Below are 15,112 nucleotides of genomic sequence, written 5' to 3' on the forward strand. Positions count from 1 at the left end.
TTGTTGGGCTAGTTGGTTTTTTCATAATTGAAGTAGTAACTTAGCGCGACAAAAGCACAGAGACAAGAAAGGTGGAGAAAGACAAGCGCTTCTCTTTGGCCACCTTTCTTGTCTCTGTGTTTTTATCGCGCTAAGCTACTACTTCAATTAAGGTACAGTTCCTTTAAGCACTCTTTTATTCCGAGAACGATAACAGAGTGGAACGCATTAAAAGAATCTACAAGATGTTGACAATGTGTAACCAGTCTGCAATATTGTCTCTGTTTACTTTTTTCTTTCTGCCCTGCTTCCACGGGCAAGCCTATAGGGGCATGTAATAAATGAACATAAAAATAAAAATGACTGACCGGATGGCTCAGACTATGGCAAGTGTTTAGAACTTTTCTCTTGCGCTAAATAGGCCCAAGCGCGAGGAGATAGTTTCGAATCCGTGACGTCATGATGACGTAACATTGCTGTGGTACGGGCGGGAAATCTTGACGTTCATTCTTTACATTTAGCCGACCCTTTTCTGCCCAAGGAATTAACACTGAGTTTTTAGAGAGCGCTTCATCAATATAAGCGAACTCTTAATGTCAACACGTAATGTTTTTTTTTTCTTTCTTTTTTAATGTGCACTGTACGATAAATTACGTTAGGCAACACCGCAAAACTAGATCTTTTTTTTTAAAGTTCGCAAGATGACTACACCATTGACCCCAATATTTCTGAACAAAAGAAAGCGAGGTTTGGTATTATTTTGTTCTTCTTTCCTAACGAGAATTGTCCTTTCCAGCAGAAAAAAAAAGAAAGAAGAGTACGAAGATTTTTGGATGGAATTCACAGATCTAGTCAGATTTGGTGTTTCTCGATCTTTTGACCCTCTATCACATAGTTTAATTTCTGAAAATAATTAACAGAGAGAACACTCGCGTTGAGATTGTTCAGCTATACTATGAGGGTGACCTGTCGTACATGCATCTGTCTAACCTTCGTGTCTGTGGCCTCAGACGTTCTTGTGGCTTTAAATTTTTACGGCTCACCTACATATAAAGCCGTTACAGAAGCCAGAAGTATGAAGTTTATACAAATCCGTCTGTTCTGCCCATCATTCCCCCTGCTGGCTGAACCGCCACATTTCGCAGCTGCCCCTAAATAACACTCCAAAGACAAAGGGTGTAATAAAGTTGTAAACGTGACTCCATCACAGTAGTGCCAGCATGCCATATATAGGACACTTTTTCCCCCTTCTTTTTGGAGTACGTGTGCTCCGTGTACTTCAAATCCGCCCCTTTTGGAGTCGACTACACTGTAGTAATTCAACTCCACTTTATGGAAAGGGAGTAACCGCAATAGTGCTGATATTAATCTATTGTGCAGCTGGTTAGTATGCCGAGCTCTGGCGCTGGAGTTACCGCTAGTAATTTTTTTTACGCATTTGTTATACTCTGACCCCTTCCTCTAGAGTGAAAAGTAAGTGCGGGTTTCTTTGCCCCATAATATCGAACACAACGGCGAGAAACGTATTCTCCAAGAAGAACTTTATTTCTTCGTTCTACACCATCGCTTGGGGCTCGGCAAACAAACTCACGTTACCGACCGGCAGCGGCTTGTAGCGTATAGTCGAGAGACCATTTTCTCCGTAGGACATATTACCCCACATGCCCGAACAGTTCACCGAAACAAGTGCAAGCCAATGTGACACTGCTGCGACGAACGTAACAACATACACTCTCATAACGCGACAGAAACCAGTAGCAAACAGAAAAAAAAGAGAAAAAAAAATAGACGCACATCACACATAACACATTTTAACATTAAGAGCACGTGAAACAAACTGCACAGGGCACAGGAAGACTTCCTTATTCAGTTAAAAAACTAAATCTGCTCTGTCAAGAACGTGAATAAGGGGAGAAAAAAAAAACGATACCAATACCAAGCTTGCCGATTGCGCTTTTATACAGCATCTCTGCAGACTGTAGTATACAAGCTCTAGCGTTGAATCAGGAGCAGACATTCTTGAAAAAAAATCTGAATGGCAGCATGTGACTGGCTGTACGCTCTATTTCTTCTAGGCAGCAAGCAAAATAGAAAAAAAAAATAAAGGAAAGAAAAAGAAAAATATTAAAGTAAATTAGAAGAGAGTCTCAATCGCAATCATTGCACTGAAGCACCTCTGAAAGCTGGCAACCGTTGGCTACACGCTCCTGCCACGCCCTGACAGCATAAGGACGTGAAAACTAACCACGCCCATTACTTTGCAAGACGTAATCAACGAAACAGCCGTAACACATGAAATAGTCATGCTAAGTAAACATTGTTTGGCATAAGAGAGAGGGAGAGGGGGGAGGGGGCATCAAACGCAACGGTTTTTGTTAGAGCTCTGAGCAGATGGTTTGGACGCACGTACGTGTGTTAACAAGTGCTAACCGTGAAATGGGAGTTGCCTACCCTTCACGTGTAGTTTGCCGCTTAGTACATGTTAGGTCATGTCGACAAGCACTGGAATCATGCAGCTGTACCTTTTCACAAATGCTGGAGCACGGTTTCTGTGCTTAGGCAGCGTTCAGATGATTAAAGAGAGGTCGAAAAACGTAACGAGGAATTGGAAATTTATGGACCATCTGCCATTACTCACCGGTACCTATGCCGCCCACATTCACTCTGATGGAAATTAAATATTTAACGGTTTGCACCATAAATCGAAGGTTTACAAAAAAAAAGTCAGTCGTATTCTAGACCACGCATTCTGTAATCACTTTCGAAAAGAAGTTGCGGGAACTGTTGCTCACGATTGCGTGCACTTTTCTACTTGCATCCTGGGGCTTTTACTTCCCTTTCTTTCTTTATCTCCTTTCTTTGTATTTTCAAGCGAACAGTATCTCGTGAACGTAGACTGGGACCCCACCTGCATTTGCATTGTCTTGTCTGGCTTCCTGCCATTCAATTACATTGCGTTGCCGGTTCGTTTCTTGCAAACTTCCATTCTAACAACCTGGCAATGGCTACAGCAGTATCGTAAATAAGATTGCAAGAAGCAGCTAAGTCCGGAATCCAGCCGCCATGGCAGTGCAGCAACAGTGAATCGATGTAGAGCATTCGAGGACAATGAAATACTCACAGAAAAGAGAGTAGAACAGTGAGTCGCTGTTTTGAAAAGTTTACGTATGCAGGCTAGTTTCCCATGCATTTCCTCATTCCGCGTGCACACGGAATCACGGTTACAAAAAAAAAAAAAAAAAAGAGGGGCGAGGGAGCAGAGTATTAAGAAAAAGAAAGGATCGGAAAAAAACCATAATGAGTACAGAAAACCTGCCACTGTCTTTCCCGAGGACAAGCATAACGACATAACAAGGTTTGGATATGTACACATTCTTGGTGCGATGAGATGTGCGCTAAGGCTACAAATCCATCACAGATACAAAAATACAAAGAGAGACAAAGCTTTATGATAACAAACGGTAACATTGTGCACTGATAGTCAGCACCATTGGCGTCGACGCCTTTCAAAGTGAACACCCTCACGCGAATAAATTATGAGAATATCGCAACCAGTGTAAAGAACAACTCTGGCGGTAAGAACAGCTTGACAATAATTATGAAAGAGCACATAAGGTAAAAAGAACCTGTTGTGTATATCATTCAAAGTTACACAGTAACACTTGTGTTTCCGTACACAAACAGACGCAGTCAACGAACGTTCGACGTTTGAGTGAATGGCAACAATTCGAGGTGAGATAAACACCCAAGAGTCATAGCGAAGGCCCCCGTGAAGCCATCGTGAACACTCGCTGCGAACACACGGACGATAACAGCGTGAAAAAAGTATATGATAACATCAATGTCATGGCGAGTCGCGTAACGTACTCATCTCGGTGCGTACAGTCTGCGTAATCTGCGTAGAAGAGACAAGTGTGTATCATACAAACAGACCCTGCATGCAAGCACTCTGTATAGAGGAAAGCCATTCCAGTCCTTATTGCTTTGCTCAGATAGTTCGAAACGAAAGGAGGCAGTATACATAAGCGATGTGAAAACAACATGGCGCATGTCTCACAAGGCGTCTAAGCAACACAGAAAACGTGACCAACGTTACACACGTTGGGCCAAAGTTGGCCCGACATTGGGCCAGCTGGAGCTCACTTGGGCAGAACATCAGCCCCTCTTCCTTGTGACAGCTGGATGAACGCCGAGAATCCATCGGGTTGTTTATTGTGTTGAATTTTTAACACCATCATTAATGCGTGTGTTTATTGAACAAAAAAGTCGACTGATACAAAGACCCAAACAGACCACAAGTGGACGCAAACCAGTAGAAAACACAGGGGGGTTCGAAAGTGAACATTAACCGTCCTGCTTTGCGAGCCCAATTATTATTGGTAAACGTGATAGCGAAGTTATATAGCAGGTGAGTACACTATGCCGAAACGCATCAGGCTTCAGCTTAAATATCAGTGACCTCCGGAAGCAACCGTTAACAATTGTAGTTCATGAGTGCAATAACGCGTTAGTTACAGTTAAGTGCTATTGTAACTCTAGGAGGGTAACTGTAATGCCGGAGTTGTCGAGCTTCATATTGTTCGCGCGTGACGGCGATGTCAATTCGTCTACAGTCACCTCGAAGTCATGTAGGAAACAAGTATAACTGACCGACAGCTTTCTGCTGGGAAATATTAGAGCCATAACACGCTGTAACAAAGTATTGTAAAGTGTAAATACATCGGCACTGTGGCAGTAGTTTGGCATTCAAGCAGATGAAGTTATCGCGCGTTTCTTTACATGCTCGCGGATGAAAGTGGTGATAAGTTATGTGTTGTAGTATAGTAAATTGTGAATTAAAATACGCTCACGCGAGGCCTGTTGCCACGTGACGCCTTTCAACGGTTATCATGACCACGTCACTACAACCCCTGCAGAAGTTCAGTGCAAACAACATCGTGTCTGTGCGCCTCATGAATATCTCGTGCAGGAGTTTGAATGTCGTGGCGAAGTCTCGATGCACCGTCCACGACTGCTCTCCAATTGACCTTACTTGGCTAAGGCTGTATATGCTGCAAGAGGTCTAAATGACCGCAGTAAGTTTTTTTTTTTTTTTTTAAGAAAACAGGCCACACTGTTCCAATGCGACCGATAGAGAGAGAGAGAGAAGTTGGACCCTGTAACACGCGCGCGACCAGCTACAAAATGTCCCCACGGAATACTCATTTGCGGGCCACAGATGTCACAGGAAAACAAGCGAAGGCTTGTCACCAACTGAATGACCGCGCCACCGTATCCGTGTATCCGTAACAGGATACCGGCTTTGTAGCGACTTTGGGGTGGTGCCGTGCTTTTGTAGCAATTTATTTCCTTCGCTTCCCTCTCCGTCATTGGCTCGCAAGCCACCGCAACGATGTTACAACGGACGGTACGAAGAAATTAGCGTCAAAGAAAAGGAATCGCTACAAACTACTCCCTTGGGCAAACTTTTTTTTCTTTGAGCTGTCGGTATTATATAATGAAAGAAACAACCCCGCGGCCAATGAAACTTCACGTCAGAACTACGTTACCCGTGGAACGTTGCGTGGCTGCCCCGCGGTGTTATTGTGAGCACTGTCGAATTCCGCCATATTGTCAAATTCTGAAGTGGCGGCGTTCTGAGCCAGTCAGAGAGGCTGTAGCCGCCCTGCGAGCCAATAAGAACTGGCAATGGCCAATTTAACAATCTGGCGAGATTTAACGACGTCTAGTACTATACCACCCCCGCACTCTCCCAAGAGTTTCTGAACTATTCACTCCATAGAGTTTCCTACGAAAACCACTAGAGAAAACTCTGGCGCTAGTGTCTACGGGTGCTGCAAGCATGTCGGCTTAGCCAGCACGGGAATGGTGGGCAGTAGATAGATAAGCCCCATCTTCGTCCCTGTGGCTTGAGACGGCTTAGTCACTTTGCAAATCGATCAACTTCAACAACATATTGCGTTATAAGTGAAATAATTTGCAATGATTACGCGTGCATGAAGTGTTAGAACGCCTTGGTGTGTTTCGAAAATGACGAGTGCTTTAGAGATCAAGAAAGGTAAAGAGCAATAAATATAACGTTACAGGAACGTTCGAAGCCACAGGCACGAATATTAGACAAACCCAAGTACTAACACCTATTCCCATGGCAGCTGGACGAAACGCAGCGCCAGAGCTTCCTCTATAGTGAATTTCGTACGAAACTCTGGTTCACTCCTCCCCGTCTTCGTCCGAGTCGCGAACCGCAGCATGGGCTCCGAACCCAGCGCCACCACCACTCGAAGGCTCGGATGGACCTCCGTGAAAGCCCTCGTTGACGTGGCTTACGGCGCCGTGTTCCTCAGGCGGCTTCCAGGTCGAAGACGTGGCGGCGGCGGCGGCCTCGGAAGAGTGGTGGTCCTGCATCGGCGCCGTAGGGGGGCCGTACGGTTTGGTGAGGCTCACGGGCGTCGCGTAGTCCGGCTCCTTCTCTGCCGTCAGCGGCATGCCGCTCAGGTCTTCGTGGTGGTCGGCGTCGGGACTTCCGGGCACCTTGATGTCGGGCACGTCCAGGTCGTGGTTGTCCAGGCACTGCGTGGTCGAGCCCGAACCCCCGGGCCCGTCGTCGTCGCAGTCCTTGTAGTTGAGCACCGGGTACAGGCGACCGTGCTTGATGGTCGAGTTGGCGTTGATCATGCCGTAGTCCTTGGTGTCCGAGCAGAAGCGCTTGAACGCCACGTACAGGCCGATTAGCGTGATGCTGATGACGACGAACAGCACGATGCCCAAGATGATGCCGAAGATCATGGCGGCGGCTGGGGGGTGTGTCTCACTCTGCGAGGGACTTGGCGGTCAGCGAGTGGAATACTTGTGCCTGCAAAGACAAGCAGAGAGCACGGTGTCATAGGGCTGTTTACAACATCGTTCAAAGGAGGTTAAGGAAATCGGAGCGAAAAGCTTCTGCACGCACGAACTGCTGTGCTGCGCAGTTATGTGCATTGTAATCCTGATTTAGCTTCAGTGAGGGAGACCTAGTGGCAACTGCAACTAGAAGAGTGCGGAACTATTGATCAAGCGATTTTCTAAACGCGCAAAGTGTTTGGCTGCACATTAAGCATCCGCGTGCAGAGTGCAACAGAAAATCAGGAAGTGCAGAAGAAAGGAAAACAAGCCACAAGCCAGACGTGCGAAAAGTAAACTCAAACCAACAAGACCCCTCAGCAAGCAGACGTGAACTCAAAGCCACCCACAAAAGGTTCCTGCTCTTGCTGTCATGCGTTATCCTGCTGTGGAACACGAGACTGCAAGATGTGCGGAAACCGTTACCATAGCTAGCCTATAGACATGTGTGTCCCGCACTTATGGGATGTCCTTCAGGAAGGCACTGTTCACACGTCCCCTAGCCGTAGTCTGAACCGACGTGTCCGCCACAATGCCGGCGTCGACGTTATCGTCCTCCGCCGTGAGGTCGCCCGCACCGGGAAGCACGACACCGTCGTCCACACTGTCACCCCGCCAGAGCGGTCTCGTGTCCACTCGGGACGCGTGCTCCTTGAAGAGTCCCACTGGCATCTGCAGCAGCTTCGGCCTCGACACGAGCACGCCGTCTCGGTCATCGTGGTTCACGTCGTGCACCGTGAACGGGTCCGGCGTCTTGGTGATCTGCGACGAGACGCCGCTGTCGGCTCCGGCCGACCTCTCCGGGCGGTCCCGACTGCGCACAAAGAACGGGTTGCCCACGTCCTCGTCTTCGTCTTCCTCCCGCACGCTGGGCATCGGAGGTGCCGGGATCGGAGGAGGAGGCGGATGGGGCTGTCCCGGAGGAGGTGGCTGCCCCGGAGGCGGCACGGGGCCGTGGACGTCGCACATGTGGACGTGGTAGACGCCCGGGTCCTGCTTGCACGGCTCGTTGCACTGGGGACAGGGCGGACACTGCTGGTTCCGGATCTTGTTCTGGAAGTGCGCCCGGCGCTTGGCCCGCTTGGACGCCGTTATGCAGACGGACACGCAGAGGACGATGATGACCCCTACGGAGATGACGGCGAGGGCTCCGACGAAGATGGCCATCCCCGGACCGGCGTCGCCCAGGAAGCCTCCTTCGTTACCGCCTTCATCGGGACTCGGCGTCCCTTCGGTGGCTGTCGCCGACGCGTTGTAGTTGGTGCTGTTGGCGAGGATGGCAGGCGTCGCTGAGCTCGGCAGGGTCGCCGCGCTGGCTTCCGTCCGCTCTGGCGGAACCGTCGGTGGGTCACTCGTCAGGTTAGCTGCTGCCATGACAACTTATTTTATTCCGGGTGTAAGGTGAGTGGTTAGTGGGTGAAGTTGGCGTGTCTCGAGGGCACAGAGATAGAAGTACAGAGGGCAGGAGTTACGGATGCATCTGGAGAGAAGGGGAAGGAGAGATAGAGAGAAAGAGGAAGAAGGCAGGATATGGTAATCTTGCGCCATACAAATGGCAAAGAAAGCATGCCGATACGGGAAGAAACAAGGAATAGAGAAATTGAAGAATGAAACCATGAAATAATTCGTCGGTTAATATTTTATTTCAATTCTTCAGAAATGTTTCTCCCATACCGTGCGCAAGCGCAGAGTAAAAGCTCACGATAATTGTGAAACTGATAGGCAGAAGGCCCTTTCTTCCTGCCGAGAAACCAATACACTTATATCTTTGTTTTTTACCCACCACACTATTACTTAAGTGTTCTCTGCGGGGACAATTGTAAGCACATCAGTGCTGCTCATATATCTCAATTGAAAACTCAAAACACCACATCACAAACGACAGTACTTCTTCCCGAGTTCGTCATTGCCATGACACTGTCATCGCTTATTCTTTCAAAGTGCCCTTTCGCGTCTATTATGCAGTAAACAAGACAAAAAGAATGCTCATCATAGTCACGAACACACTAGAGTGTTGATTTGAGCTAGTTGGTTTGTTTTCACGCTGAAACGAGCGCAAAAGACGAATGGAAAGGACGACACGAGAGCTTGTCTCGTGTTCTAGGTCATCCGTGTCTTTTGCACTGCTTCCATTATGCGTTATAGGTACAGGGTTCTTCGATCGCACCCCGTTCCGGAACTCTGCTCCAAACACCGGGCGCGTTCCGGTGCCTTTCTGTTGGGAGTTAACCGATGACGCGCCGCCAGCGAATAACAAGTTGAAACTCGCCGTCACCGATCGCCTGCTGAAATGATAATATGCGAGAAAGAAAAGAGGCGCGGTGATTGATTGAAAGTATACGTATTTGGCTTTGCTGACAGTGCCTGCCTAAATCGTGTGTTCTTGGTTTATTGCACTTTTTTTGCCTTTTTTTCCTGTGCTCGGATAATGTCATTCTATAGTTTGCCTTTTTGTCCGCAGGTGTCGCGAGAGTTAGCAGAACACCATCCCCCTCCCCCTACATTGTGAGCCAGTCACTGTTAAAAACAATAAATTATGGGGTTTTACGTGCCAAAACCACTCTCTGATTATGAGGCACGCCGCAGTGGGGGACTCCGGAAATTTCGACCACCCGGGGTTCTGTGACGCGCGCCAGTCACTGTGTCCATGGAGTTCTGAAGCACTGTTCCTATACGGGTGGTTTCGCAAATGGTACGAGTGGTTGAAGATTGGTTATACGCATACTGTCCGCGTATATGTAATGCTACATTTCATAACTTTACATCACGCCAGTGTAAGAGTCTTTATCGGCCAAAGTAACACATTACGATAGTGATGTATTCTTGCGTAAACAATACGACATCACGAATATATGAAGGACCTACACCGACCACGCCCGTGTTTGCGAAACTATATAGCTGGAATGATTACGTAGCACACGTCTCCTTTAATGCCGCCAGCGCACACATTCTGCTGGCTCGCCTATCGCAGCAACCTGAACAAGCAGCTGTGCGCGTGTTGTGATGCAGCTTCGCATAAAAAAAAGTAATTTCTCTCTGCTTATACGGGTTCTCCGCCAGTAAACAAGTTCGCTCGAAACTGCTCGGCGCGCTTTTTACGTCTTCTGATTTGCAACTCTGCGTTTTTATTTTTTTTAACGTAGAAACTGGACGTGCAGCATTCGTAGGGAAACCTCGGCGATTAAACGCAGTGCATGTGCATAATAGAAGCTTCTCGGAGAGTAAACTGCAGGAAAGAAACACCACTGGGCTTTCGGTCTCGTTCCGTTTCCCTTTCTCTCTCTCTCTCCCTCCCTCCCTCCCCCGCCGCCCCTTCAACGACCGACCTTGCGATAGCAGGCCGTTTTACTGTAGAGGCCAGAAGGGTTCTAGTTTTAACGCTTCAGTGGTGCCCGGCTGTTACTACGACACACACAGAGTCCCCTTCGCACGCAGAACACTTTGCATCGCTGGAAACGGCTCGCGAGCTTGACAATGTGCGCTGCCGGTGGCCGCCCAGTCACGCTCGCGTCTCCGTGAACAGCTACAGGAACAGCCCATTCCCCCCTCGAAAAAGAAAAAGTGCCACACCAAGGTCAGAGCCGTCAAGGGGGGGGGGTTCAAACCCGCGCCCCCTCGCCTCCCCAGCCTCTCTCCTTTTCCTTTGTCTCTCCTTCTTTCTCCCTTTACCTGCCTAACGGGCAAGAGCTCACCCGGCAACGGCGGGGCAGCAGGGAACTGCAATTAGTGATATTGGGGAGGGGAAAACGAAAAAGAGGAACGAGCAGGCGACAGTCAGCGCGGCCATGCGTGTTTCCCATTCCGAAGAAGCGCGGTGAGGCCACGTCAAGGGGGAGCGGGGGGAGGGGAGGGGGCGCACATAATTTGACCTCGCAAATGTCGCCGGCGAAACCAACTCGTGCGCGATGCGACGCTTCGTCAAGCAAGGAAGACCGGCCGCCTGCGGCGGGTTCAGTTCGGCCACATGCTCAGACCCTCCCCCTTGCTCTCCCCTTTCATGCTCTCTCCCCCTTTCTTTCTCTCTCTGTCCCTTGCGCACACATCGAGGTTCTCTCTGTCTTATCGTTTTGTTTTTCTTTCTCTCTGTTTGTTCGGTGCTTAATCTTTCCGTTTAGCTGGCGCGGGCGTCCGAACCTCCTCCTCCTCCGGTGTCATGCTCGCTCGCGGCGCGCGCGATTCGGCCATGGGTGCCGCTTCTGCCGCCGCTCAATGCAACGAGGCCGAGCATGCGTGGCGGCCTGGTCACACAGCGCTGACCACACATGGAACCGCGCGCGCGCGCGTTAGGAGAGTTGTGGCCTTCGCGATGGCCCCGTCTTTCTCGCCTCCCCCCTCCCCTCTCCTTGCACTCTTTATAAAATTCGGGCCGTAATTCGCGACTCCGCCCGTGACCCGGCTGTACGCGGCTGGCCTCCCGCTGTACATACATATGCGACCGCTTTCGGCGCCGGGACAGGCCGCGTTATTTTCCCGCGCCGGCGTCGAAACAAAAGCATGATCGCCTGTGTAACGAGAAAGGATGACCTGGCGGGCCGTTTTACTCGCTGCTTCGTATAATCTCGCGTTTTTCGCCCGTATGTGCGCGGAAGAGCTCCAGAAATACAACGTTTCGTCGAGCGTTTCGCTGGTCTTTCGGTCACCATAACGCTCTTCTTCTATCAGATGACGTTTCACTGCTTGCTACACCGTCGACAACGAAGTATTATTGTAATCATTACGATTAGTTTTACTGTGTAAAAACTAGTGTAACTAACCATCGCCTTTCTTTTCATTTTTTCCCCTGTAATCAACAGTGCGCTCGCAGTGTCAGCTCAGTCGAGATCTCCAGCGCAGACAAGGCACTGCAATAGTCGAAGGATTGCCGTGAACAGGTTTGCACTGAAGCTGCCAAGAATGAGTCCTCGGATGCAGCGATCAATGAATCTACAGATCGAGGATAAGGAACTGTACAGATCCTGGATTACTGTACAAATCCAGGATCAGTGTACGGATCCAAATTGGAAGACGATTCAACCTCTGGTTGACGTCGATGAAAGACGATGTCTTCCTGAGTGAGTTGGAGGCGAGGATACGGTAAGTGAAACATATAATTCGCGCTGAGAGGCCCGCAGAGTCTCGAATGACCGCGTCTGCCTTCAACGAGGGAGAGCAGCGTATCAAAACGCTAAAGGTGTCACGAGAACAGAATGCGAGAACGCTGTCCTTATATAGAACAGCACCACCGGTGCCGCACGGTGGTGCCACCGATATAGGCCCATTTTTTAGATCGCACCGTCTCCAGGATCGGCCCACGAAGAGGTTATAGCAACTTACAAAGCCTATACGGGAATGTGGCGATATCAACTCGCCAAGAAATACATTGTCTTCAATAACTTGAGCTGTATTTGCAGATTACATTTTTTGGGATACCAAGAAAGCCAGTTTTCTCGTCAGATGAGACTTGATAAGGAAGAGCAAGGAGGGGGAGGCGGGGATGAAGTATTGGAAAAAGAATATTTTAACAAGCCTAAACATAAGAGTCTCTGGGTTGTGGGGATAACTTTTTTTTTAAAAAAAGCGTGCAGCTGCTCTTGTCTCAATGACAGCGCAGCGACATTGAATGGTGCGCGAATGTTAAAGATGCCTGGAACAGCACACGAGTTCGTTCACTTGCAGTCGCATTCGCTGAAACACATTCAACCGCCCCTTCTCTGCTCCAGTGCTCGTTTTTTGGTGTAACGAACCGTGTATCTTGCTCTCACCTGAAACGACAATGTACCCTAGAACGACGCCAGCACGCCGGATGAAGCATCAACTCGTGACCTAGTCGACCCCGGAGGGTCCAGGCATTCCAAGTGATCAGGCTGCACCGCCAACGCAACGGGTAGGCGTTCCAAGCGAAACAAGATCGCCTGCCGGCAAAGTGACGGCCAGCGACCCTGCAACTCGCGCCTGTATAGGAAGCCCCCGCCCAACAGTTCGCGGCAAATAGCGTCTCGCTTTGAACGACCCGCACAGGAATACTTTTACACACGCCCAAACTGTCTTCGCAGGAACGCGCGTGACAACAACAACAACAACAACAAGAACATTCTCTTCTTTCGCGCGAATCCCGTCGTCAGGCGTTGACGCAGACGTAAAACAACGACACACTCATCGCTGGAAGCCTCCTGCTCGACCGAACGAGCGGGCGTGGGCGTCGCGCGACAGCAGGCCCCGGTGTTATGGTATTCAATGAAAACAGTGAACAGACAGTGGAGATACAGGGCCAGGAAATACCTCGGGTAACAGAATATAAATATCTTGGTATATGGATAAACGAAGGCAATAGATATATGGAAACACAGGAAGAAACAATAACAGTGAAGGGGAAGAGAAATGCAGCCATAATGAAGCACAGAGCGCTATGGGGATACAATAGGTACAAGGTCCTCCGAGGTACGTGGAAAGGTGTAATGGTTCCAGGACTTAATTTTGGAAGTGCGGTTGTTTGCTTTAAATCAGGGGTACAATCAGGACTCGACGGAAACCAAAGGTCAGTGAGTCGGCTCGCACTGGGCGCTCACGGGAAGACTACAAATGAAGCTGTGCAGGGTGATATGGGCTGGACTAGTTTTGAAGTGAGGGAAGCTCGCAGTAAAATTGAGTATGTAGAACGGCTGAGGAATATGGAAGAAAGTAGATGGGCTGGGAGAGTGTTCAGGCATCTGTGCAGGAAAAACATTGATTCGCAGTGGAGGAAAAGAATTAGGAAGCTTACCAGCAAGTATGCGGCCTGTAGGGTGCGCAACACAGCAACAAAGAAGGTCAAGCGGAAAGTCAGAGAGGCTGAAATAACCTCATGGGTGGTGGCAATGGAAAAGAAACCTGCCATGAGTAGCTACTTAAGTGGAAAAACGAAATAAGGAAAGAAACAATTTATGATAACTCAAAGGGAAGCTCATTACTTTTCGAAGCGAGATCGGGATGCCTTAGAACACGCACCTATAAAGCGAGATATAAGACGGAAGAAGAAGCATGTGCTTGCTGCAGTAAAGCTAGGGAGACTATGGAGCATGTTTTATTATAATGTCAAGACGTCTACCCAGCGGTCGATTTAGGCGCTACTGGCCTCCTTGAAGCACTTGGGTTCAGCGAGAGCAGTGGAAAAGCAAACATGTGCGCAATAGGCATTAGTAAGAGGCGATTAGAGGATTGGTGGAAGTAGGGAAACGACAAAAAACGGGGACGTACGAAAGCACAGTTCGAAATAGGGGATCGGAAAATTTGGGTGGGGTACCTATAGGTAGGACATTAGGCAGTGTAATAGCAATAGCTTGGTGGCGCAACCTACCGCCCCGTTCCAAAGGGGACGCTCATAACAGCCATCCAGCAGCGCCCAGCTAGCCCGCGTACGAGGCGAGCGACTCGGCGCGTCAACGAAGATATAGTGCACAGTGCCATCTCAAAGCCAATGCCGAGATTGTGCGGGCCGCCGCGGGTCAAGGCGAAAGCACCCTCTTGTCAACGAGTCCGCGTTTCAAACCGCCGCGAAACGCAGCGCAGCTCTCGGCTTGCGTGCCCGCTCGCTGAACTTGGCTGTGATGCGCCTCCTATCGGCGACCGGGTTCGCCGCAACCCTTCTCGGTCAACAGCAGCGCGCCGGCGCGCCGCGCTCGCGGCGCGTCTGTGTGTGTATTTCCCCTTCTGGATGCGGCGGCGGGGCCAACGTCCGTTGTTCCCTCCGCGGCAAACAAGTTCTGCGAGCGCCGCCGCCTCTCCGGCCGAATGCGCCCCAGTCGTAGTCGCGTGCGCCCGACGCTCTCCCCCTCCCAATCTCTGTCGTTTTCTTTCTTTTTCCACACACATCGGCACACCCCGCATCTCAGTATCGTTACAGTGGCTAGTATGGCCTGTAGCGATACTGAGATGCGGGGTGTTTGTGCATACAGGCGCATGCACGAACTCCTTTTTTCTGCGCTATCTTCCGCAGCGCACGATTGCCCCCTTCCCTCCTGGCTTGTTTTCACGATGGTTGTGAGTGCGCTCCGCTCGCTGATTATCGCGGAGGCGCTTCTTGGGCTGTTGGGGCCCCCATTAGTTGGGCCAGGCCGTTTCGTGACACCCGCCGGGCTGTTCTCGTTCGTTTTGAGTGGCGGTTGCCGCCCGACACGCTTCGAGTAAACGTTCGGCCTCGTTTTGCCATTCCTTGTTCTCAAAAGCCAGCAAACTTGACCTGCTGAGTCAGGTATGGTTCTACGCTCGGTCCACAGCCGGCAACGCTCAGTTGGAACAT

At 49.7% G+C, this 15,112-nt stretch overlaps 1 protein-coding gene across 3 annotated transcripts in view; it reads right to left on the bottom strand.

Moving 5' to 3' along the window:
• Nucleotides 1-1,510: 1,510 nt before the first annotated feature.
• Nucleotides 1,511-15,112, bottom strand: part of LOC142585308 (uncharacterized) — a 33,480-nt gene continuing 19,878 nt past the window's right edge. The window contains exons 1-2 of one of the 3 annotated variants that reach the window (XM_075695976.1): nt 7,285-7,371; nt 1,511-6,832 (exon numbers count right to left, since the gene is read on the bottom strand). In XM_075695976.1, the coding sequence (XP_075552091.1) occupies nt 6,190-6,765 (576 nt within the window). In that variant the 5' untranslated portion in view covers nt 6,766-6,832; nt 7,285-7,371 and the 3' untranslated portion in view covers nt 1,511-6,189. Of the gene's footprint in view, nt 6,833-7,284; nt 8,339-15,112 lie in introns of those variants that run through there. The other 2 variants (XM_075695974.1, XM_075695975.1) reach the window with 2 other exon arrangements.

This window comes from Dermacentor variabilis, chromosome 6 (assembly GCF_050947875.1).
Source record: "Dermacentor variabilis isolate Ectoservices chromosome 6, ASM5094787v1, whole genome shotgun sequence".
Taxonomy (NCBI): domain Eukaryota; kingdom Metazoa; phylum Arthropoda; class Arachnida; order Ixodida; family Ixodidae; genus Dermacentor; species Dermacentor variabilis.